Here is a 26,291-nt window from a genome sequence, read left to right on the forward strand (position 1 = left end):
TCTTTATTGGTAACCCATAGAAATCTCACGACGTGCATGGGGTTAAAAGAATTTGCAGATAGAACAAACGCATTTCGGATTATAATCCTTATTCATACATTTTTTTTTCGATGCTAGTCGTAGGTCAGTTTCAGAATGGAAGTAACGTATAGAGAGAAAAGGTACCTTCACACATAACGATATTGTTAACGATATCGTTGCTATTTGTGACGTAGCAACGATATCGTTAATGAAATCGTTATGTGTGACAGCGACCAACGATCAGGCCCCTGCTGGGAGATCGTTGGTCGCTGAATAAAGTCCAGAACTTTATTTGGTCGCTGGACTCCCTGGAGACATCGCTGGATCGGCGTGTGTGACACCGATCCAGCGATGTCTTCACTGGTAACCAGGGTAAACATCGGGTAACTAAGCGCAGGGCCGCGCTTAGTAACCCGATGTTTACCCTGGTTACCATGCTAAAAGTAAAAAAAAACAAACAGTACATACTTACCTACAGCCGTCTGTCCTCCAGCGCTGTGCTCTGCTCTCCTCCTTTACTGTCTGTGAGCCGGAAAGCAGAGCGGTGACGTCACCGCTCTGCTTTCCGGCTCCCAGACAGTACAGGAGGAGTGCAGAGAAGCAGAGCACAGCGCTGGAGGACAGACGGCTGTAGGTAAGTATCTAGTGTTTGTTTTTTTTTACTTTTAGCATGGTAACCAGGGTAAACATCGGGTTACTAAGCGCGGCCCTGCGCTTAGTTACCCGATGTTTACCCTGGTCACCGGCATCGTTGGTCGCTGGAGAGCGGTCTGTGTGACAGCTCTCCAGCGACCAAACAGCGACGCTGCAGCGATTCGGATCGTTGTCGGTATCGCTGCAGCGTCGCTAAATGTGAAGGGGCCTAAAGACAGGGGTGAGGGAGCAGATATAGGGTGGTGCAGAACCGTCAAGATCTTTGTGGGTGAAAGATATGAATTTATAGTGTATTCTGTAGCGAATGGGCAACCAGTGTAATGTCTGGAACAGGGTGTACGCTCCAGGGAAGTGGCTGGACAGAAATACGACCCTGGCTGCCGCATTGGAGAGTAGAGAGATTAGAAAGAGGGAGACCGATCAGTAGAGATTGAGTTGCAGTAGTCCAGACGAGAATGAATAAGGGCGGCAGTAAGAGTTTTAGCAGTTTCACTGGTGAGAAGAGGACGGATTCTGGAGATGTTTTTAAGACGCAGGTGACAGGAGCGAGTGATTGGATGTAGGGAGTAGAGGAAAGTTCTGTGTCAGATATAACCCCAAGACAGCGGGCATGATTCTGGGAGTTATGGGGAAACCATCCAAGGTAATTTCAATGTCAGGTAGAGTGAGGTTAGTAGAGGGAGGAAACACGAGGAGTTCAGTTTTGGAGAGATTTAGTTTCAGATAGAGGGAGGACATGATGTTAGAGACAACACTCATTCAGTCTTTGGCATTTTTTATCAGGGTGGGGGTGATGTCAGAAGAAGAAGTGTATAATTGGGTGTTCTCAGCATAGAGATGATACTGGAACCCAAATCCACTGATGCTTTGCACAATGGGGCGGAGTATAGAAAAAAGAGAGGAAGGGGCCTAGGACTGAGCCCTGAGGAACGCCGATAGTAAGGGGACGAGGAGAGGAGTAAGGGCTAGCAAAAGATACAGTGAAGGAGCTGTCAGAGAGGAAAGAGGAGAATTAAGAGAGAACAGTGTCCTAGAGGAAGATAGAGCAGAGCAAAGTGAGGAGGAGATGCACTATGATTAATGGTGTCGTGGACGCCAGAAATGCATCAGGTATTAACCCTATTTGACTTTTTATGAATGCTAAATAAAATCCTTGGTTAATGAGCTGCTGGAAGAGCTAATCTCCCTGTTTTTTCCTTCTATTATCCTTTACAATTAATTATAATGATACCCTGTAGTATAATCAAGAGCTGCACTCACTATTCTGCTGGTGCAGTCACTGTGTACATACATTACATTACTGATCCTGAGTTACCTCCTGTATTATACTCCAGAGCTGCACTCACTATTCTGCTGGTGCAGTCACTGAGTACATACATTACATTACTGATCCTGAGTTACATCCTGTATTATACCCCAGAGCTGCACGTACTATTCTGCTGGTGCAGTCACTGTGTACATACATTATATTACTGATCCTGAGTTACCTCCTGTATTATACTCCAGAGCTGCACGTACTATTCTGCTGGTGCAGTCACTGTGTACATACATTACATTACTGATCCTGAGTTACATCCTGTATTATACCCCAGAGCTGCACTCACTATTCTGCTGGTGCAGTCACTGTGTACATACATTACATTACTGATCCTGAGTTACATCCTGTATTATATTCCAGAGCTGCACTCACTATTCTGCTGGTGCAGTCACTGTGTACATACATTACTGATCCTGAGTTACATCCTGTATTATACCCCAGAGCTGCACTCACTATTCTGCTGGTGCAGTCACTGTGTACATACATTACATTACTGATCCTGAGTTACCTCCTGTATTATACTCCAGAGCTGCACGTACTATTCTGCTGGTGCAGTCACTGTGTACATACATTACATTACTGATCCTGAGTTACATCCTGTATTATATTCCAGAGCTGCACTCACTATTCTGCTGGTGCAGTCACTGTGTACATACATTACATTACTGATCCTGAGTTACATCCTGTATTATACTCCAGAGCTGCACTCACTATTCTGCTGGTGCAGTCACTGTGTACATACATTACATTACTGATCCTGAGTTACATCCTGTATTATATTCCAGAGCTGCACTCACTATTCTGCTGGTGCAGTCACTGTGTACATACATTACTGATCCTGAGTTACATCCTGTATTATACTCCAGAGCTGCTCTCACTATTCTGCTGGTGCAGTCACTGTGTACATACATTACATTACTGATCCTGTGTTACATCCTGTATTATACTCCAGAGCTGCACTCACTATTCTGCTGGTGCAGTCACTGTGTACATACATTACATTACTGATCCTGAGTTACATCCTGTATCTCTTTTTATTATAAAAGTACCAAACAAAACTTACAGGCAAAGCTTACAGACAAACTCAATAACAAAACAAATTATTTACAATCCCCAAAAAGTCCAATGTCCAGCAGATTTATACAAACAAAATGTTCCTCCATTTCATTAATACCCCCAGCAAGGGAAGAGACCTCAACCTATATCCTTTTTCCCCTTCATACACACATACCCATGCATTCATCCCTAGAAAAAAAAAAACAAGTCAGCCAACTGCCCTAAACAAAGTAAATAGGCCACCTGGCCGAACTTAATCATATATTTTTATATATTTTTTTTATTTTATATATTTTTTTAATTTTTTTTTTTTTTTTAATTATTATTTTTTCCTCTCCTAAACTATACCACCACCATTCCCCCAAAGGTCCCATGAAAGTTTGTGGCCTATCACACCAGGTCCCACGAGAGTTTGTGGCCTATCACACCAGGTCCCACCAAAGTTTGTGGCCTTTCCTGTACAGCAAGGTCCGTAAAAGTTTATGGCCTTTTTTTTCGTCTTCTTGGCATCCCGCCAGACGTCCATTCTCCAAAACCCATTCCCCCACCCCACCTAAACTAAATCCCCCTACACGCATCATAGTACACATGTAACATATATATACAACCTTATAATAACATATCAATAATAACATAATAATAATAACCAGTTCACACCTTAACCATGACCAAAGAACAGGCCCAAGTTCAATGCTTGCAAGCCCTATACCCAGGTTACCAATTACAAAACAAAAATCTGTAAGTGAGGGTTACAGCCCACCACCAGGAACTGGAGACCAGAGGCTCTCACCCTAATCTACCGCACATCACCCTGACCCTCCCTAACAACACAAAAGAGAAAATCCTGTCCCTATAGCCCTACCAATCTCTCCCTACCTGCCCCTATCTGTCCCTCACTGACCCTCACTACCAACCTAATACTAACTACCTGTCCCTAAAGACTGTCCCTATCTGTCCCTCCCTGTCCCTACACATCTATCTGACCCTACAAAATAAAGATAAAAAGATAAAACAGACTAACTCAACGCTATCACAGGCACACAGAACCTAACTCTCCCTAGGGCACATTAAAGGAGAAACCCCTCCATAGAAGAGAGGCCCTCCCTGCACCCAGCCTCTCAAACTCCAGCAAGCGCACTTTTGCCAGGTCACCCAGGATGTTCCTAATCACCTCTTCCCTGGGGAGGACTTTCCGCTGAGTAGACACTAGACACCGTGCATTCCACGTGTGGAACCTAGTTACTAAACTAACTAAGAAAACAGTGCCCCGATCTCAGCCACCAAGGGACCTGAATGCCCCATAGGCCCACTCCGCATAGGAAAGGCCTGCCAGCCTGGGCCAGCCAATGGAAGCACCCACCCTGCTATAGACCTCTGTATTAAAGGGACACCGAAGCAGGAAATGCTCCATGCTTTCAAGCATGCTGCCACACTCCTCGCGGGGACAATCCCGGTCATCAGAGCGTCTGCACTTCAGGTTGTCCCTCACATACAGCTTCCCATGGAAGCAGCGCCAAGCCAAGTCCCAAAACTTCAAGGGGATCTGCTTAGAGTTCAATAACCCGAGCCCCACCTCCAGATCCCAGCTTGGGCAATCCCTGAGCGCCAGGGGCTTCTGAAAGTGGGTCAACAGGACCCTATTGTCAAGAAACCTTCTCAACATGGTCCTGATCTCCCACACTCCCAGACCCCACCGACGGATCACCTTCAGAACCGGGGTAGCATAAGCCGGAAGATGCCCATGAGGTGTACGAAGGTCCTTCACCTGCCCTCCTATCTCCCATTCCTGGAAGAAAGGCCGAAACCACCCCCTACAGGAGAATACCCACAGAGGAGCCCTCTCTAACCAGAGGTTGGCGATGTTTGCCTTAAGAAAGGTGTTTACTAGAAACACCACTGGGTTGACCATACCCAACCCTCCTAGTCTCCTCGTGCGGTACGTGACCTCTCTCTTGATTAGGTTCAGCCTATTTCCCCATAATAATTGGAAAAACAGGCTGTAGACCCGTGTCCAAAGAGGCTCTGGCAAGATGCAGACGCTGCCCAGATATATTAGCAAAGGAAGCAAATAGCCCTTGGCAAGACTAACCCTTTCCCTTAGGGTCAAAGACCAACCCTTCCACTGATTCACCTTCTGAGCGGCAATCTTAAGTCTGCCCTCCCAGTTTTGCTGGGGATAGTCCCCCAGGCCGAAACTGATGCCTAATATTTTTGCTGTGGCCTGAGGCCCTGGAAGGGTGTCCGGGAGATCAAAACTTGGATCTCCCCCTCCCAGCCAGAGACTCTCACACTTGTCCCAGTTGATCATGGATCCGGATGCCACCGAGTAGCGTTCAACCTCAGACATCACCCAATCTGCCTCCTCTCTCGAGGATACAAAAAGGGAAACATCGTCAGCGTACGCCACTACCCTCAAGGCAGCCTCAGGATCCGCCTGGTCCATCCCGACTCCCACCAACGGTCCACGCTCCACCCTCCTTAAAAGGGGGTCGATCGCAAACACGTATAACAGTGGGCTCAGAGGACAGCCCTGGCGGACACCAGACCTCACCTCAAAAGGGTGTCCGACCCAACCGTTCACGAGCGGAAAAGTCTCTGCCCCATTGTATAAAACTCTCAACCAATCAACAAACCTCCCAGGCAGACCATACCTCAGAAGGACGGACCAGAGGTACTCATGGTTAACCCGGTCAAAGGCCTTCGCCTGATCTAAGGACAGCAAGTACCCTTTCCAGTGACCTGCCCTGCCCTGCTCCACTGCCTCCCAGACACCGAGCACAGCACTAAATGTACTGCGGCCTGAAACAGAGCAGTGCTGGGCCCCCGAAAGGAGCCAGGGCGCAAACTGCACCAACCGATTAAAAAGCACCTTTGCCAGAACCTTTCGGTCCGTATTGAGAAGCGCTATGGGACGCCAATTCTCAATACGGGACGAGTCTTTACCCTTTGACAGGATAATCAGGGCTGACTTCCTCATTGAACTGGGCAGAATGTCCGAGGAGAGACACTCATTAAACATCTCAGTCAAGAGGGGGACCAAAGAGTCCCTAAAAGTCTTGTAGAACTCATATGTTAAGCCATCCGGACCGGGCGACTTTTTGGGCCGGAGCCCATCAATCGCCCGTCTCACTTCCTCTTCCCTGATTGCTTCTGTCAAAACATGAAGAGAGGGGTCATCCCCTGGCTCAGGGATGGTTTCAGTCAGGAAAGCCGACATCTCATCTCGATCAGGATCCCTCCTCCCCAAGAGGTGCAAGTAGAAGGATCTGACCACCTCCAGGATCCCCGATTTGGATCTGTTCAGGGACCCCGTACTGTCAATCAGTCCTCTCACCATCTTAAAATTCACTGACAACCTGCAGTTTCTGTAAGGGTCGGGCGAGCGGTACCTCCCGAAATCCCTCTCAAAAACCAAGGATGTGTGCCTATCATACTGGCACCCCTTGAGCAAGGTCTTCACCCTGGAGATTTCCTCTCGGTCCCCTCCAGTCGAGACAAGCTGCTCGAGTTTCCTCCCCAGCTCCCGATACAGGCGGTACCTGTTCAGGCCCCTGAGGCTCGAGAGCTGACGGAAGAACCCCGCGACCCTTCTTTTGAAGATCTCCCACCACTCAGACTTACTGCTACAAAGACCCAAGAGAGGTACCTGGCTCTGAAGAAATTCCTCAAAGGACTGTCTTACTTCCGCCTCTTCCAGAAGGGACGAATTCAGCTTCCATAGGCCTCTCCCCATCCGGGGGGTCTCTGTAACATTCAAAGTAAAGAAAATGAAACAGTGATCGGAGAACTCCACCTCAACAGCGGACACTGCAGAAGAGACGGCTTCCTCCTTTAAAAAAAACCTATCTATCCTAGACCTACTGCTTCCCCTAAAAAAGGTGAAACCCCCATGACCTAGGGTGTGGACATCCACCAGGCGAGCTTTGCTTACTATGCTATTCAAGGCTACGCTATCATAAGCCAGCCGGTCTCCGGGGCCTCCCCTATCACGGAGTCTGGTTACAGTATTAAAATCCCCACCGAAGACCACCTGCCGGCTCGTAAAAAGATAGGGCTTGATCCTCAGGAAGAGACATTTACGGTCCCACTTAGATTGCGGGCCATAGATATTGATGAGCAGAAGCTCCTGTCCCCTCATGAAGATGTCAAGGACCAAACATCTCCCCATTTCTACCTCAATCACCCGTCTGCATTCCACCTCCGCGGTCTTAAAAAGGACCGCTACCCCGCTATACGGCTCGGCCGCAAGAGACCAGTATGAGGGCCCACTCCTCCATTCCCTCTTTGCTTTATAGATGGACCCCAGGTCCGTTAGTCTGGTCTCCTGCAAAAATAAAATATCAGCCTCAACCCGGGTGAAAAAATCAAAGGCCGTAAATCTAGCCGTATCTGACTTTATGCTGGCGACATTAATTGACGCCAGAGTCAACGGGGTAGGTTCCGCCATCATGGGTGATTGAGTTAGATGGCCTGTTTTTTAACCGTACCCCCTGATTTCCTCTTCCCCTCTGAGGAGGAGCCCGACTCACCCCTCCTCTTTAAAGACACCGAGGTGTCCATATCCTCCTTTACAGCACAGGGCTTCCCAGAAATAGATTCCTCGCCCCTGGACCCCGAGGTAGTCCCCCCTCCAGAGGAGTGTGAATCCCCCGGAGGACAGACCTCACCACTCCCCGAAGGCACCCCAGATGTTGCGTCCGGCCCCTCACCCCCGACCTCCGACACAGCAGAGTCATCGAGGGCTTGGAACCGATTGGAGAGGGGGATCAGAGGGGAGTCGGTGAGCCGTTCCGTAGGCATCCCAGTGGCCAGGGGGGGGGGGCGGGGGTGCTTAGATTTTTTAGCCTTGTTCTTCTTCTTCTTCCGACTCTTACCGGTACGATTGTCATCCGTTTTTTTAGGCTGCTCCACCACCTCTTCATCCAGACTATCATACTGGGAAGAGTTATCAGAAGCAGCCAACTCCTCCCTCTCCATCCTCCGGATCTCCTCGCTCACCGCCTTCTCCCCCAGGGCCTCAGAGGCTTCGGCTGCGGCATCCAGGCTGGGGGCAGTCATCACCCCAGTTGCCTGAGGCTTATCCTGCCCCTTGCCCTTACGGCGCCTCACCTGTTGCCACTGGTGGGCAGATGTACCAGCCTCGCCTTTCCTCACTGACCCCTCAGCTCCCCTCAAGCCTCCACCCTCAGCCCCAGCAGAAGTTGCACCACCAGGGACCCCCCCGGGGCTCCCCCCCGCTGGGCCAGAGATGGTGCTGGAGAAGGAACGGGGGCAGCGGCTATACAGGTGACCTAGGTCACCACACAGGTGACACCTAATGTCACCACAGGCCGCGGCAAGATGGCCTACCCCGCCACACAAGGCACATTTCTGCACCTTGCAGCCTGCGCTGAAGTGGCGGGGATCACCGCACCTGTGGCAGACCTTCGGTTGCCCCTGGTAGAAGATCTGGATTCTGTACCTCCCCAGAAATGCTGAGGAGGGGATGTGGGTGACCGTACCTCCTGAAACCTTCAACTTTACCATGAAGGTCCAGCCCCTTGACCAAATGCCAAACTCGTCCCTATTTTTCTTAGGGACTTCGGTGACTTCCCCATAACGGGAAAGCCACGTCATTATGTCGACCCCAGAGAGTGACTCGTTACTTGTCAGAACGGTCACCCTCTTTACACTATTTTGACGAGACACCGCCTGCATGGCAAAGTCTCGCCAGCCGGGCTCCCCCTTTGCCAGTTCAAAATTTGACCAGAAAAGCTCCAAGCCCTCTGGCCGAACAAAACTGACATCGAAGAAGGCGGTGCCAAATGGATGAATCAGGGCAAAGATGTCCGTTGCCCTGAAGTCCATCTTCAGAAGGAGCTCCACAACCCTCGCCCTTGGCGGGCACGCTTCACTGCCCCTCCACCGAAGACGGACCACATTCCGCCTGGCCACCCCCTGCCCGGCTGTCAGGAGGGACCAAACCGTTTCCCCTTCCCTTTTATCTTGGAAGGCAGCCAGGCCATGTCTATCCAGCCAAAAGGCCAAGTCCACCACTCTTCCCTCTACTTCGATCGTCCGTTCTCCCTTTTTGAGGGCCTCCAGGAAACTGCGCCGCAAGACGCTATCCCTGAGGTCCAGAGGCGAGGAAACCCCTTGACTAGACCCCGAGGCTCCAGTCACCACCCCCGAATAACTCAGAGGACCTGTGGCTGGGGGGGCAGATGGACCGGCCCCCTCCCCCCTTCTCCCACTACCATCAGACACCGTACTCACACTTGCCACGATATTCACACTTGCCACCTTAGACGCACTGCCACTCGCATCCTGAACCACAGACACTTCCATACCCGCACCCTCCTCATCCACTCCATCAGTCACCCCACTCTCACTCACATGCACACTGGGGTCAGTATTATTTTGCCTCACCTTTTGGGTATTTCCAGGTTTTGTTTTCCCACTGCTAACGCCACCTACTGGTGGCATCTTCCCTGCTGGGGGGTTTGGCACACACAGTGCTGCTGTCCCTTTAAGAGTCCTGCTGCCATTGGGTTTAAGCAGCACTGTCTTACTTTCCACCACAGCAGGCACAGAGCTTCCTCCCTCACTGGCAGGTAGGAAGTCAGGAGCAGACCCGCCTCCAGCTCCATCCTGCCTTGTGGCCGGAGCCCCCACCGCAGGTAAGCCCCCCGACACAGGGGACCCCGCCAGGCAGGCGCCCTTGCTGCTATCTGCTGCAGTTCCTGCACCATTGCTGACCGCAGCTAAGACCATTTTTTTTTCTTTTGCTTGGGAAGCCACGCCCCCAGCCTCCAGCCGCACAGGACAGCTATCCAAAGCTGCTCCTACATGGGCAGCGGGTGCCGAGGAGGCCACGCCCCCTGAGACCGGCCGCAGCGGGACCCCCAGAGCCGACCCAAAGCTGGATCCACCCCCAGGAATCCCCCCAGCGGTACCAGTCCCCTGAGGCACAGCACCCCCCACCACCACACCCTGGGCCACAAACAGCCTGGCCACAGCAACTCCAGCGGATGGCCCCAGGCTAGGCCACTCCCCCTCAGCATCCACCAGCGGCGGTGCCCCCAATGCAGGAGACCCCGACTTCACCGCAGACCCCGCCAGGGGAGCTTCCACCATTTTTTTTTATGAGCCTGCTCTGCTGGAGCTGCAGGCCCCTCACCCTTTACTTTACTAGGTGCCTGGGTCCCCAGAAGCGATCCAGCTTTAATGGATCCGTAAGTGGGGGACCCGGACACCCCAGCGCTCACCGCCGGAGATGCGGTCCCGGCTGTCACTCTCTTGCCCACCACTGGGCCACTCTCCACATCATGCTCCATATCAGACACATCACTACCCCCTCCATTACCACAAACAGAGGCAGCGCCCTGCGTGTCATGGCCTGTAATCTCCCCGCTCCCTCGCTGCGGACCCACAACAGAGGCCGAGCCGGGGTAGGTAGCGGGTGCCGCACAGCGGGACCGGGGGGCCCCAGAGAGGGGGACATACACGAATTTCTGCACAGTAGATGTTTTCTGCTTATTCCTCTTCTTAGCCTTTCTCTTCATCCCCCTCCTGGTTGCCTCGTCCTCGCAGATCTCATCCCCGAACCTCAGCTGGTTAAAACGGACCGGGGACTCGATCTGCCGGATCTGCTGCATGACGAGGCAGCCCCCCTCACTGCTACTACTCCCACCATCCTCATCCTCCCCCTCGCTCCCGCTGTCCCCTGAAGGGCCAGAATCTGACGGGAGAGCCACCTGCTCGGGGGCTATCCCGCTATGCGACGCCTGGAGATCTCTTACCAGGCCACCAGGCGGTGGGTAGGGCACGACCTCCTCCTCGCATTCCTCTTCCTCATCATCCTCCTCCACCACCTCCTCCACCACCTGGCCGGAGCTCCGTGACCCCTTCAGAGCCCCACCGGCCATGGCTCTGAACCGGTCATCGTTCTCCAGCTTTTCACGGAAGGGCCCGCTGCCATCCAGGATCTCACATCTCCGGCTTTCCAGGTCTTGTATGGATTTCTTGATCTTCTTGACCGCGGCGGATAGCTCAGCCTTCTTATTGCCGGAGGCCCTGTCAGACCTCTCCTTAGCTACCCTCAACTCCCCCCAGAGGGATTTTAGCTTCCTTGAGGCGTCCTCATACTCGCAGAGGTGCGCATGGACGTGGGAACCATAGACCAGGGCGGATTCTCTAGCCGCCTTGGTGCCCCAACCAAGAGGCACCGCTGCAGCACCTCTGCTCGTACTAGGCCTACCTCCGGGGGAAGGAGCCGCCGCGGCCTCAGGGGTCCTACGGGTCTTCATGTTGGATCCTTGGCCAGATCTTGTGGCCCTAGCCGGAGTTGGAGTCCTCCCACCCCCCGCCGATTTGGACCGGGAGGTGGGAGCCGGGGGCCCAGCCCCGGAGGCCAGTCCCAAAATGAGCCTTCTTTCCTGGGAAGGGGGCAGACAAAAAGTCCTGGATGGAAAACTTTACCTCCCTTCCCAGGAGCTCTCTCTAGGCAGCACACAGAGCACACGGCAAACAGGCTCCGCCTCTTCCTGTATGACACTCCAGAGCTGCACTCACTATTCTGCTTGTGCAGTCACTGTGTACATACTGTAGCATGGCTAAAGGGTGTGTAGTCGATGGGAGGTATGTGCCACATAAGTGCCTTGTTGCTGTAATGTAACCCGGAATATTGCGTTGTTTTATATAACCATATGTTTGTGTTTCAGGACCTGTGGTGATGTCAGACCACATGGCTAATCATGTGATAGATTACTGGGTGTGGTTAGTCCTATATAAGACTGGCTAATCCTTTACACAAGAGATATGTGTGGAGGTGAAACCCTCCTGAGTGTGTTCGGCTTCAGGACTGAGCCGGATGAACTGGACACTTGTTTTCCTTTGCCTGAACCAAAGGCTATTTTGCTTTCTGTTGTTTTGCCACATTGTTTATGAAGCAATAAACCCAGTGAACTTTAAAGGAACACGTCTCCTGAGTGTCAGCCGTCGCAGCTGAGTGAGTGAAATCGCTACAATTGGTGGAGACCTGCGAGCAGCGTTCCCAGCGGAGACGTGAGTTTATTTTTGAATGGCCTGGGTCAAGGCTGTTGCAAGCCAGCAAGCATTGCCGGAGAAAATGGAGGACCTGCTGAAACACTTGGTCCAGCAGGAGCAAAGGCAGCAAGAGACCAACAGGCTGTTGATGCAGCAGATACAACAGAGCCAGCAGCAGATACAACAGAGCCAGCAGGAGCAACGGCAGAGTCAGCAGGAGCAACGGCAGCAGTTACAACAGAGCCAGCAGGAGCATCAGCAGCAGATGCAGCTTCTGGCAACCGCCATCCAGGGCAAGGCGAGCGCCCCAACCCCAGGTTTGGCTGATGACACCCACGTCCGGAAGACGGTAAGACGTGCATTGCAGAAAATGACTCCCGGGGATGATGTTGAGGCCTTCCTGACGGTGTTTGAGAGGGTCGCTGAGAGGGAAAAACTTCCGCCAGAGCAGTGGGCAGAGGTACTTGCGCCATACCTGACGGGAGAACCCCAGAAGGCGTACTATGATTTGACCTTGCAGGATGCCAAAGAGTATCACAAATTGAAAGCCGAGATTCTCGCACGTCTGGGGGTGACACTGACTGTCAGGGCACAGCGAGTTCACTCCTGGGGCTATCACCGGGACAAACCACCTCGTTCCCAAATGTTTGATCTGTTGCACCTGGTCCAGAAATGGCTGCAGCCAGAATCCTCTGCGCCTGCACAGATGGTAGAACGGGTGATGATGGATCGGTTTGTCCATTCCCTCCCGAGGCCTATACAGTCTTGGGTTGCCCAGGGTGATCCCCAGAATGCCGACGAGCTGATCGGACTGGTTGAGAGATACCAAGGGTTGGAAGGCTCCTTCGGGAGGCAGCCCATGCCGTACTGGGGGTCCCAGAGGGCAGCTGAGTCCCAAAAAGGGGTGGTGCGTCCAAGGTCACAAAGGGCGGGGGAGGTGGTGCCCAAGGTCCCCACGGGTGATGTTATTTGTTGGAGGTGCCACAAGCCAGGACATATAGCTGCCCGTTGTTCCCAAGCCACTGAGCAGATGGACTGCAGCATGGGACGCCGTTGTTCATACTATGCGTATCCAGTCTGTAGTGTGAACTCTCCATCCAACGAGGGACCTCCAGCGTGTCCCGTAAAGGTGAACGGTCGAGCAGTAACGGCACTGTTAGACTCGGGGAGCCTAGTGACCCTGGTGAGGGCCACTTTTCCTCTTCATCTGCTCCCAGGAAAGAAGGTCGGAGTGCGGTGCATACATGGTGATGCAAAGGACTACCCTATGGCCAGGGTGGACATTGAAACGGCATGTGGCACTGAATCCCACATAGTCGGCGTAGTTCAGGACTTGTTGCACCCTATAATTATTGGCCGGGATTTCTGTTTGTTTTGGGATTTGTGGGGAAAGGGTTCTGAGCTCCCTGGCAGGGAACCAGTGAACCCTGGAACGGTATCGCCACACCCAGAGGCAGACAGCTTTCCTTTTTGTGTTCTGGTTGGGGATGAGGAGGAAGTATCCCCTACATCTGACATTCTGGAGTTAGAGGTTACCGGTGAAAATTTTGGGACTGCCCAACATAGGGACCCCACTCTGAGGGAAGCCTTTAATAATGTCACAGTTATTGACGGGGTGGTACAGGAGCCGGGGGCAGACAAAAGATTTCCCCATTTTCTGTTGAGGGGGGAATTGTTGTACCGGGTCACGAAAATAAGGGAGGAGTTGGTAGAGCAGTTGATAGTGCCGGGTCCGTATAGACGGAAAGTCTTGGACATGGCCCATTCACACATCTTGGGTGGACACCTAGGGGTGGAAAAAACGCAGGAACGGGTTGTGCAGAGGTTCTATTGGCCTGGGTGTCACCGGGAAATAGTGAACTATTGCAGGTCCTGCCCTACATGTCAGCTAACTGCTCCTACTCCTCATTTCCGGAACCCCCTTGTGCCACTGCCCATTATTGAGGTACCGTTCAAGAGAATTGCCATGGACTTGGTCGGTCCCTTAGTTAAATCAGCTCGGGGCCATCAGTATATATTAGTCATCCTGGACTATGCCACACGCTATCCTGAGGCAATTCCCTTGAGGAATTCTTCCTCAAAGAGCATAGCCCGCGAGTTGGTCCATGTCTTTTCCCGGACAGGTCTGCCAAAGGAGATCCTGACTGACCAGGGTACACCTTTCATGAGCAAGGTGATGAGGGAGTTATGCAAAGCCCTGAAGATCTCCCAGTTGAGGACCTCGGTGTACCATCCCCAGTCAGATGGTCTTGTTGAGAGGTTTAACAAGACTCTAAAGAGCATGCTGAGAAAAGCTATAGAGAAAGACGGTAGAGACTGGGATTGTCTCTTACCCTATCTGATGTTTTCCATTCGTGAAGTTCCACAGGCCTCCACAGGGTTCTCACCGTTTGAGCTTCTATATGGCCGACATCCACGAGGACTCCTGGATATAGCCAAGGAAACCTGGGAAGCCGAAGTCACGCCCCACAGAAGCGTCATTGAGCATGTGGCCCTGATGCAGCAGAGGATTGCAAAGGTGATGCCTATCGTGAAAGAACACCTTCTCCAAGCACAAGAAGCTCAAGCCAGGGTCTACAACCGGTCTGCAAGAGTGAGGCAGTTCAATTCGGGAGACCGAGTTCTGGTGTTAGTTCCAACGGTGGAAAGCAAGTTCTTGGCCAAATGGCAAGGGCCATATGAGGTTGTCGAGAAACTTGGTGAGGTAAATTATAAAATTCACCAACCAGGAAGACGGAAACCATTCCAAGTTTATCATGTCAACCTCATCAAGCCATGGCAAGATAGAGAGCCGACAGTTACTCCGTCATTGTTAAGCAACCCAGAAGGTGAGGTTGGAGCGGTTACTATAGCAGAGACGCTATCGAAAACCCAGAAACAGCAGTGCCGGGAGTTACTCCAGAAAAACAGGGACCTGTTTTCAGAATTGCCAGGATACACGAAGGTCATAGAGCACGAGGTCCTAACAGAGCCCCATGTGCGGGTGAATGTGAAACCTTATCGTATTCCTGAGGCTCGTCGAGAAGTTATCTCCAAGGAAGTGGAGCGTATGTTGAGGCTTGGAGTCATTGAGGAATCCAAGAGCGGTTGGTCAAGCCCAATTGTCCTGGTCCCAAAACCTGATGGAGAGTGGAGGTTTTGCAACGACTATCGGAAGTTGAATGAGGTCTCCAAGTTCGACGCTTATCCCATGCCCCGTATTGATGAGCTCATCGAAAGGCTTGGGCACGCCAGATATATATCCACCTTGGATCTGACAAAGGGGTATTGGCAGATCCCCATGGCGCAGGAAGCCAAGGAGAAGACAGCCTTTTCGACACCTGATGGATGCTTCCAGTATGCCCGGATGCCGTTTGGCCTACAGGGAGCTCCGGCGACCTTCCAGAGGGCTATGGATAGAGTTCTTGCACCCCATAAGGCCTACGCTGCTGCGTACCTAGATGATATCGTCATCTTTAGCCCGGACTGGGAGAGTCATCTGGAGAAAGTCCAAGCGGTGTTGGATGCTATAAGAGAGGCCGGATTTACTATAAACCCAAAGAAGTGTGCCTTGGGTAAAGAAGAAGCTAAGTACCTTGGATACATAGTGGGTCACGGAGAAATAAAACCCCAAATCAGTAAAGTGGAGGCAATTCAAACGTGGCCAAAACCAGTTTCCAAGAAGCAAGTTAAAGCCTTCCTGGGAATCGTGGGATATTACAGGAGGTTCATCCCAAACTTCGCCACGATGGCTGCGCCTCTGACTGACCTGCTAAAAGGGACAAAACCAGTAATGGTTAAGTGGTCCGAAGAAACAGAGTCAGCCTTCCAAGAAATGAAAAACGCTTTGTGTAAGCAACCCGTTCTGATGGCCCCAAACTTCAAGAAAGAGTTTATTCTTCAGACAGATGCCTCAGATGTTGGGGTGGGAGCAGTCCTTTCCAAAGAACTACATGGAGAGGAGCATCCTGTTCTCTATCTGAGTAGGAAGCTGTCCTCATCTGAAAAGAACTACTCAGTCGTTGAGAAGGAGTGCTTGGCCATAAAATGGGCAGTGGACACATTACGGTACTATCTGCTGGGACGTAAATTTAGACTGATATCCGACCATGCCCCACTTAGGTGGATGAGGGAAACGAAGGGTAGAAATGCTAGGGTCACCCGTTGGTTCTTATCCCTGCAGGACTTCAGTTTCCATGTGGAACATCGGGCCGGAAAGCTGCACGGTAATGCGGATGCCCTATCAAGAATCTCTTGTTTAGTGGGAGAAAGTGCCAAGCCCCACGGCTTTAGGCAGAGGGGGGAGGTATGTAGCATGGCTAAAGGGTGTGTAGTCGATGGGAGGTATGTGCCACATAAGTGCCTTGTTGCTGTAATGTAGCCCGGAATATTGCGTTGTTTTATATAACCATATGTTTGTGTTTCAGGACCTGTGGTGATGTCAGACCACATGGCTAATCATGTGATAGATTACTGGGTGTGGTTAGTCCTATATAAGACTGGCTAATCCTTTACACAAGAGATATGTGTGGAGGTGAAACCCTCCTGAGTGTGTTCGGCTTCAGGACTGAGCCGGATGAACTGGACACTTGTTTTCCTTTGCCTGAACCAAAGGCTATATTGCTTTCTGTTGTTTTGCCACATTGTTTATGAAGCAATAAACCCAGTGAACTTTAAAGGAACACGTCTCCTGAGTGTCAGCCGTCGCAGCTGAGTGAGTGAAATCGCTACAATACATTACATTACTGATCCTGAGTTACATCCTGTATTATACTCCAGAGCTGCACTCACTATTCTGCTGGTGCAGTCACTGTGTACATACATTACATTACTGATCCTGAGTTACATCCTGTATTATACTCCAGAGCTGCACTCACTATTCTGCTGGTGCAGTCACTGTGTACATACATTACATTACTGATCCTGAGTTACATCCTGTATTATACCCCAGAGCTGCATTCACTATTCTGCTGGTGCAGTCACTGTGTACATACATTACATTACTGATCCTGAGTTACCTCCTGTATTATACCCCAGAGCTGTACTCACTATTCTGCTGGTGCAGTCACTGTGTACATACGTTACATTACTGATCCTGAGTTACATCCTGTATTATACTCCAGAGCTGCACTCACTATTCTGCTGGTGCAGTCACTGTGTACATACATTGCATTACTGATCCTGAGTTACCTCCTGTATTATACCCCAGAGCTGCACTCACTATTCTGCTTGTGCAGTCACTGTGTACATACATTACATTACTGATCCTGAGTTACATCCTGTATTATACTCCAGAGCTGCACTCACTATTCTGCTTGTGCAGTCACTGTGTACATACATTACATTTTCTGATCCTGAGTTACCTCCTGTATTATACCCCAGAGCTGTACTCACTATTCTGCTGGTGCAGTCACTGTGTGCATACATTACATTAATGATCCTGAGTTACATCCTGTATTATACTCCAGAGCTGCACTCACTATTCTGCTGGTGCAGGCACTGTGTACATACATTACATTACTGATCCTGAGTTACCTCCTGTATTATACCCCAGAGCTGCACTCACTATTCTGCTTGTGCAGTCACTGTGTACATACATTACATTACTGATCCTGAGTTACATCCTGTATTATACTCCAGAGCTGCACTCACTATTCTGCTGGTGCAGTCACTGTGTACATACATTACATTACTGATCCTGAGTTACCTCCTGTATTATACTCCAGAGCTGCACTCACTATTCTGCTGGTGCAGTCACTGTGTACACACATTACATTACTGATCCTCAGTTACCTCCTGTATTATACCCCAGAGCTGTACTCACTATTATGCTGGTGCAGTCACTGTGTACATACATTACATTACTGATCCTGAGTTACATCCTGTATTATACTCCAGAGCTGCACTCACTATTCTGCTTGTGCAGTCACTGTGTACATACATTGCATTACTGATCCTGAGTTACCTCCTGTATTATACTCCAGAGCTGCACTCACTATTCTGCTTGTGCAGTCACTGTGTACATACATTACATTACTGATCCTGAGTTACCTCCTGTATTATACTCCAGAGCTGCACTCACTATTCTGCTGGTGCAGTCACTGTGTACATACATTACATTACTGATCCTGAGTTACCTCCTGTATTATACTCCGGAGCTGCACTCGCTATTCTGCTGGTGCAGTCACTGTGTACATACATTACATTACTGATCCTGAGTTACATCCTGTATTATACTCAAGAGCTGCACTCACTATTCTGCTGGTGTAGTCACTGTGTACATACATTACATTACTGATCCGGAGTTACATCCTGTATTATACCCCAGAGCTGCACTCACTATTCTGCTGGTGCAGTCACTGTGTACATACATTACATTACTGATCCTGAGTTACCTCCTGTATTATACCCCAGAGCTGCACTCACTATTCTGCTTGTGCAGTCACTGTGTACATACATTACAGTACTGATCCTGAGTTACCTCCTGTATTATACTCCAGAGCTGCACTCACTATTCTGCTGGTGCAGTCACTGTGTACATACATTACATTACTGATCCTGAGTTACCTCCTGTATTATACTCCGGAGCTGCACTCACTATTCTGCTGGTGCAGTCACTGTGTACATACATTACATTACTGATCCTGAGTTACATCTTGTATTATACCCCAGAGCTGCACTCACTATTCTGCTGGTGCAGTCACTGTATACATACATTACTTTACTGATCCTGAGTTACATCCTGTATTATACCCCAGAGCTGCACTCACTATTCTGCTGGTGCCGTCACTGTATACATACATTACATTACTGATCCTGAGTTATACTATTTTCATCATTGTCCTGCTAATCTGTTAGTAAATACATCATGCTTCTGAGCCCATTGATTGGCTGCTGTGTTTATGTGTTGGCAGCAAACAATAACCATTAAACAGCTTTTACTTGATTTACTGCTCCAAGAACAAAGTAAAAAAAATTGTGTTAATTGTAATTCAATTTCGCTTGAAAATTCAACAAACACATTGCATTTCAGTTTATGTCCAGCAGGGGGCAATAGGCCATACTAAACTGCTGAATGAGTTTGATAAACTATTATCTGGTCATGGACACTTTCTCATGTATCCTCGTCTCATCAAAATCCAACAATCGTTTCTCTTTTTCGTGATCTTTTTGAAACCTTTGATTCTGAGATTTCTCTGTATTTTTTATCGCAGGTTACTCTCTCTCGTGTATTGAATGCACATCGCTGAGTGACACTGTATGTAAAGGTGAATCGAAAACCTGCTCCTCTGGAAATGACTCCTGCATTTTATCCTATATAATCACATCCATGGGTAAGTTACAAAAAGTTTCAGACCGTCTCCTTTATTCTCAGGTTCTCTGAGTTTTTCAAGCTACAGCTTCGTCTCTTTTTTAATGATGTTATTATCATAGAATAATAGAATGTTAGAGTTGGAAGGGACCTCTAGGGTCAACGGGACCTCCGGGGTCATCGTGTCCAACCCTCTGCTCAATACAGGATTCCCCAAACCATCTCAGACAGGTGTCTGTCCAGCCTCTGTTTGAAGACTTCCATTGAAGGAGAACTCACCACCTCTGCCGCCTGTTCCACTCATTGATCACCCTCACTGTCAAAAAGTTTTTTCTAATATTTAATTTGTATCTTCTCCCTTTCAGTTTCATCCCGTTGCTTCTTCGTTATGCGCTGCTAGAATTTTAATATTTTAATTTTAAGTAGTTCATCCTCACTAACGTCACTGGCAGCGCACCAACCTAACCTTTACCTTTTTATCTCTCAATCTTCAATCTCATTTGCATCCACATCCACTAAACCAGCTTCTTACATGTTAGAGTTTGAAGGATGTAAATAGTAAAACTTAACATTTTTTTTATCTAAGTTTAAGCAGTAGGAGAAAGCTGGATCCAATGTAAAATTATTGTCCCATGTCTGGTATCATCCGTGGACTGTTCCTAATTATCAGATATCACATGACTTATCACCCAACCATCTTCTACTAATATTTCCCCACCTATTAATTTTCTTTCACCAATTTCTTTATCTGGCCTAACCTCTAGGATACCATTACTTAGTTTCCAAACTCTATAATCCCACCAATCTGCCAAACTCCACCAACCGACTAATCTCCACCAAACTCCACCCAGCAGCTTCATTAAACTTCATAAACCGACTCAACTGCATCACACTTCACCAATTTACCATCTTAACTGCTCCAAATGCCAACAGCCCACTAAGAAACTAAACTCCTCTAAAACTTTACCAACCCACCAACCAACTTAACTCCACCAAACTTTCCATCAGTGCATAAATTCAACTCCACCAAACTTTACCAACAGACACAAATCCAATTAATTAACTCAGCAACTCAACTTCACCAAACTCCTCCAACTGTTGTGAATTCCGCTCTTGGGCTCCCTCCGGTGGTTGTAAGTGGCACTTTTGTGAGTTCTGCTCTTGGGCTCCCTCTTGTGGTTTCAAGTGGTATGGCTGCTCCTTGGAGTTAGCTGTCATCAGCTGCCTCCACTTATCGTCTCTTCTGCTCGGCTATTTAGGCCTGGCCCTTTCCTTCAGCCAGTGCCACTTGTAAATGGTTCCTGGTTGGATTCACATCTCTTTGGATTTCCCTGTTATCCTGACCAGTTCAGCAAAGCTAAGTTTTTGCTTGCTCTTTTCTGTTCACAGATTGTGGACTTATCCGTTCTGTGCTTTCTATGTTTTGTCCAGCTTATCAGTATGAATTAATTCTGTCTTGCTGGAAGCTCTGGGAAGCAGATTTACCCTCCACACCTTTAGTCAGGTGTGGAGATTTTTGTAAACTCTGCGTGGATTTTTGTAGTGTTTTATACTGACCGCACAGTATTCCATCCTGTCCTATCTATTTAGCTAGACTGGCCTCCTGTGCTCATCCTGGTTTCATTCTGTGTATGTCTTTTCCCTCTCCACTCACAGTCATTATTTGTGGGGGGCTAATCTATCCTTTGGAGATTTTCTCTGAGGCAAGATAGCTGTTGTGAATTCTGTGATCAAGCTCCCTCCTGTGGTCACGAGTGGTACTGCGGCTTCTGAGTTTCCTTCCTCAGGTGATGAGGTTAAGTCGTTAGGTGCTGCTCTATTTAACTCCACCTAGTGCTTTGATCCTGGCCTCCAGTCAATGTTCTAGTATTGGTCTTGCTTCCTCCTGGATCGTTCCTGTGGCCTGTCTGCTCAGCATAAGCTAAGTTCTGCTTGTGTTACTTTTGTTGCTATATTTTCTGTCCAGCTGGCTTTTTTGGTTTTGCTTGCTTGCTGAAAGCTCTGAGACGCAGAGGGAGCACCTCTGTACCGTTAGTCGGTGCGGAGGGTCTTTTTGCCCCTCTGCGTGGTTGTTTGTAGGTTTTTGTGTTGACCGCAAAGCTATCTTTCCTATCCTCGGTCTATTCAGTAAGTCGGGCCTCACTTTGCTAAATCTATTTCATCTCTGTGTTTGTGTTTTCATCTTACTCTCAGTCATTATATGTGGGGGGCTGCCTTTTCCTTTGGGGAATTTCTCTGAGGCAAGGTAGGCTTATTTTTCTATCTTCAGGTCTAGCTAGTTTCTCAGGCTGTGCCGAGTTGCATAGGGAGCATTAGGTGCAATCCACGGCTACCTCTAGTGTGGTTTGATAGGTTTAGGGATTGCGGTCAGCAGAGTTCCCACGTCTCAGAGCTCGTCCTATGTTTTGTGGTTTTTGTCAGGTCACTTGTGTGCTCTGAACTTCAAGGTCCATTGTGGTTCTGAATTACCTATTCATAACAGATAGCTTTCGTGCTTCTTTCTTTAGGGGTAGTTAGCTTTTAGGCTGTGATGAGATGCCTAGGGAGAGTTAGGAGCATTCCACGGCTACTTCTAGTGTTGTGTTGAGCTTAGGGACTGCGGTCAGTACAGTTACCACTTCCTTCAGAGCTTGTTCCATGTTGCTCCTAGACCACCGCATCATAACATCCAACCAACTCAACTTCACCAAACTCCACCAACCAACTCAACTACACCAAACTCCTCCAATGAACTAACTACACCAAACTCTTCCAACCAACTCAACTACACCAAACTCCTCCAACTAACTCAACTACACCAAACTCCTCCAACCAACTCAACTCCACCAAACTCCTCCAACCAACCCAACTACACCAAACTCCTCCAACCAATTCAACTACACCAACTCATCCAGCCCACTCAACTACACCAAACTCATCCAGCCCACTCAACTACACCAAACTCCTCCAACCATCTCAACCACATCAAACTCATCCAACCAACTCAATAAACTACACCAAACTCCTCCAACCAACTCAACTACACCAAACTACACCAACTTACAATCTTAAGGGTTCTTTGAGAGGATTTTGATAATTGGTCCTATGTTGGATTGCAATGCATGAACTGGGAGGACATTTCCTGACCCAAGCGTGAAAGCATCGTAGGAATATATGAAACTGTCACAGTTGATTCAGGAGATCTGTGGCCAGTCCGGTGCATTACGATCCAACATCGAACCGATTATCGTGGACATCTGAAAGAGCCATTACTCCGCTAAATGATACCAACCTACCAGCAAACTCATCTACTGCAAAAATTTACCAACCTGCTCAACTCCAACCACCTACCAACCAACTCAACTTCACCTAATTTCACCAACCAACTCAACTCCAACTAATGCCACCAACCAACGCAACTCCACCTATTGTCACCAATCAACTCAACTCCACCTAATGTCACCAACCAACTCAACTCCACCTAATGCCACCAACCAACTCAACTCCAACCAGCTCAACTTCCTACCAACCAGCTCAACTTCAACTAATGCCACCAATCAACTCAACTTCAACTAATGCCATCAACTAACTCAACTCCACCTAATGCCACCAACCAACTCAACTGCAACCACCCACCAACCAACTCAACTCCACCTAATGCCATCAACCAACTCAACTCCTCCTAATGCCACCAACCAACTCAACTCCGTCAAACTACACCAATTCATAAACTTAACTCAATCAAATCACACAAGCCCACCGGCCAATGCAACACTAAATGTTTGTAAACCCACCAACCTGCTCAGCCCCACTAATTCATCAACTCAAATCCACCAAACTCCATCACCCCAACAACGAATTTCCATTAACTAGATACTCTTCTACAGACTCTCTGCACCTTACATTATCTTTTACTAGAGTAGCTCAGGGATGCCCTTGGTGCCAAAAACTAAATAGATGTCTATTTATTTCTAGGTGGAATGGAAATATCGAAAATGTACATCCGTCAATGTGGACAAAGCAATATGTGCTCAAAAACTGGGAGTATTAGCCTCCCCAATGGTAGAATAAAGGCTGGGACCAGCTGCTGTAAGACCAATGATTGTATGCCTGCTGATCCTGTCCGTAAGTTACCCATTCACAAAAAGTTTAGATAATGATTTTATAGTACCGTCCTCACATCTCATGGACTCCTGAAAAGCTTTTTTGTCCAACACTGTAAACCTCTTATCAAATTATCTAAGATAATTGCACATGATACGAGCTGGACTAATATCTTCTGGGAACATAGTGTGACCCAATTAATTTGGTTGCCCACCACAAAGACAAATCTGAACAAAATATTTACTCCACTATGGTCCATATTAACTGCCGCTGGTGCATGTGCCCATGGGTGTTCATGCATTGCCAGGATCGTTAAAAAAAACACTATTATACAAGATTTAAAGAAGCACCGGGAAATGCTAAAGGTTAATTTTTTAATCAAGCTATTTAAAAATAATTAATATTTTTATGATACATAGTTACTATGAAGCAGTCTTACTTTTTTGAACACCTTGCTTTTCTATGGGTTGTCTTTTTGTTTTTTGTTTTATTTTAATCCTAATTATTGTTTTGGTTTTTTTTTCATCTTAAGTTCCTACAGACTCAAATGAAAAAAATGGCATAATGTGTAAAACATGTTTTGCTCCAAACTCTAAGACTTGCAACAGTGACCTGATCACCGACTGTGTTGGAAATGAGAATGTGTGTATAAATCAGCTCACTACTATAAAAGGTAAAAAAAAATATATATCTATAAATTAATAGCTTCTTAATATTTTTGATGTAAAATAAAAGCATTACTGGCAAATTAAAGGGACTTTTACAGCGGGTTTTTGCAATGTAATCTGAGGGCAGCACAATATAGCAGCTGAGACACAGATTCCAGGGATGTGTCACATATTAGGCTGTGGGCTGTTGTTTCTATACAATGAAGGTTTTACTACCAGGAAATTACCACTGACTGGACCACAGTGCACAAGAGCCCTAGTCCGACCACACCCCTTTATTTGACAAGCAGCTCACTGTCAATAGACAATGTCCACAGAGCACTGTGATGTGGAAGGGGTTAGCAGTCTGAACTCTGCTATATTCTCCAACTAAAAATGTGTTTGATTGTGTTACAGCTATTGCACCCAGTAAACTAAGTGAGTAACCATTGGAATCAGGCTCTCTTTGCTACATTATGTTGCTCTCTGATGAACTGGCAAAAACCTGGAAAATTTGGTGTCAGATTCCTTCAACTATTTGGCAAAAGCCAGGAGTAGGCTTAGGGCGATCAATTAATCACCTTAGTGGCTTCATTTTGAAATTTTATTTTTATTTAATGTGCGTAATGATAGTTAGAACTCTTCTTATACAATATGTGGGTGTTTTGTCGATAATACTTCTTTAGCTTAGATATCTCTACTGGGTGTCACTATGAAGCTTTAATATGAAAAAGGCTTCTCTTTAAAAGGTTCTCTTTACACTTTGAAATGCCAAAAGTGTTGAAAGGGTTAAATGTTGTATCAAACAGTTCCTCGGGGGCGGGGCTAATTCTTAAATGTAACGTAAACAGGTCTTTTAGCATGACCGTCCCCTGTTATCTTATATTTTTTTCTGTTAGGCAGTTTCCTGTTGAGAGCCTGTATACAACATGATGATCACTACAGCCAATCACTGGGCTCAGCATTCTTCTCTTTTGTAAAAGAACCCAGTGATTGGCTAGAGATGTCACATGTTGTAGACGTGACATCATCACAACAGGCCTGTCAACCAATACTTTTTTTCTCATATGTTCTTCTTCTACTTTTTTCTTTTTCCTGTAATATTTTTGGATTTTTTATTTCTATCACTGTTACTCAATATTCCGTAGGAGATGTTCCTTCCTCAACAGTCGTACAAGGATGTTCTACCAAAGAGATGTGTGAGCCTGCTCAGCAAGTGTGGAATCTGGGCAAGATGACCGTTTATCTCGAAAACACCTGTTCGAACAGTGGTATCCCCTTACAAGCCAGTCTGCTCCCGGGCATTATCTCTCTCTGGCTCTTTTGGAAATTGTCATGTTAATCCTTGATATTTAGTCTCTGAAATGTATCCACAATGATACAAGCTATGGCTATGTATGTATGGGGCATTTATGTATGTTATGTTGCGCTGATTATAAGACTTGAATTTAGCTTTAAAACTCTGCTTTTGTCTTCGGTCAAAAACGACCGATCTTGAACTTCAATATTCTTTAAAATATTCAAGATGCGACTCTGAAACCCGTGGCCGACCGACCCATCCTCATTTAAGTCAATCAACCACAAGTTTCAGAACCGCATCTTGAACACCCCCAGAAATACCAAAGTTCAAAATAGGTCTCCCCAGACCGAAGACAACAGCAGGGTTAAGCATTGAGATGAATATTTGCACACGCTCTACTCAAGGGTTCCCCAACCTGTAGCTCGCTAGCCACATGTCAATCGCGGGCCCCTACTTTGTGGCTCAAGACTGATGGCTTCCTCATCGCGTTAATCTTGAGGCATGACAGAAAAATGACTGGCACATCCAAACTAGTGTGAATAGGTGCATACCAGGAGCAGCTACCTTCATATACAATATACAAAAAAAAGTTGCACTCTATCGTGCCAAAGCATGTCTAATATGAAATACATGAAATATTAATAGCAAAATGGCTTTTGAACATTAGGAAAAATATTTGAGAGACGCTTTGCACAGAATTTGGCCAAATAGTTTGAGCCCATCAACCATCGTCAAGGAGGTCTCATAAATCTGATGGGTCCCTACATATGGTTCCGGCCAACCCATATGTAGGCTTTGCTGACAGAGGTGTCCACATTCACCCAAGCATACAGACATTAGTCTTCGGTAAGTGCTCACATTTGGACAGGGAGGTCAGGGACTCATCAGATTAAT

General features: G+C 48.0%; 1 protein-coding gene across 1 annotated transcript in view; it reads left to right on the forward strand.

The window, feature by feature from the left end:
- LOC138652305 (phospholipase A2 inhibitor and Ly6/PLAUR domain-containing protein-like) overlaps positions 1–26,031 on the forward strand; it is a 59,340-nt gene extending 33,309 nt beyond the window's left edge. Inside the window, exons 2-5 of the mRNA XM_069743093.1 lie at positions 19,270–19,389; positions 23,322–23,471; positions 23,983–24,123; positions 25,246–26,031. Coding sequence (XP_069599194.1) covers positions 19,270–19,389; positions 23,322–23,471; positions 23,983–24,123; positions 25,246–25,439 — 605 coding nt within the window. The 3' untranslated portion in view covers positions 25,440–26,031. The remainder of the gene's footprint in view (positions 1–19,269; positions 19,390–23,321; positions 23,472–23,982; positions 24,124–25,245) is intronic.
- The last annotated feature ends 260 nt before the right edge of the window (positions 26,032–26,291 follow it).

This window comes from Ranitomeya imitator, chromosome 10 (genome assembly GCF_032444005.1).
Source record: "Ranitomeya imitator isolate aRanImi1 chromosome 10, aRanImi1.pri, whole genome shotgun sequence".
In the NCBI taxonomy this organism is placed as follows: Eukaryota; Metazoa; Chordata; class Amphibia; order Anura; family Dendrobatidae; genus Ranitomeya; species Ranitomeya imitator.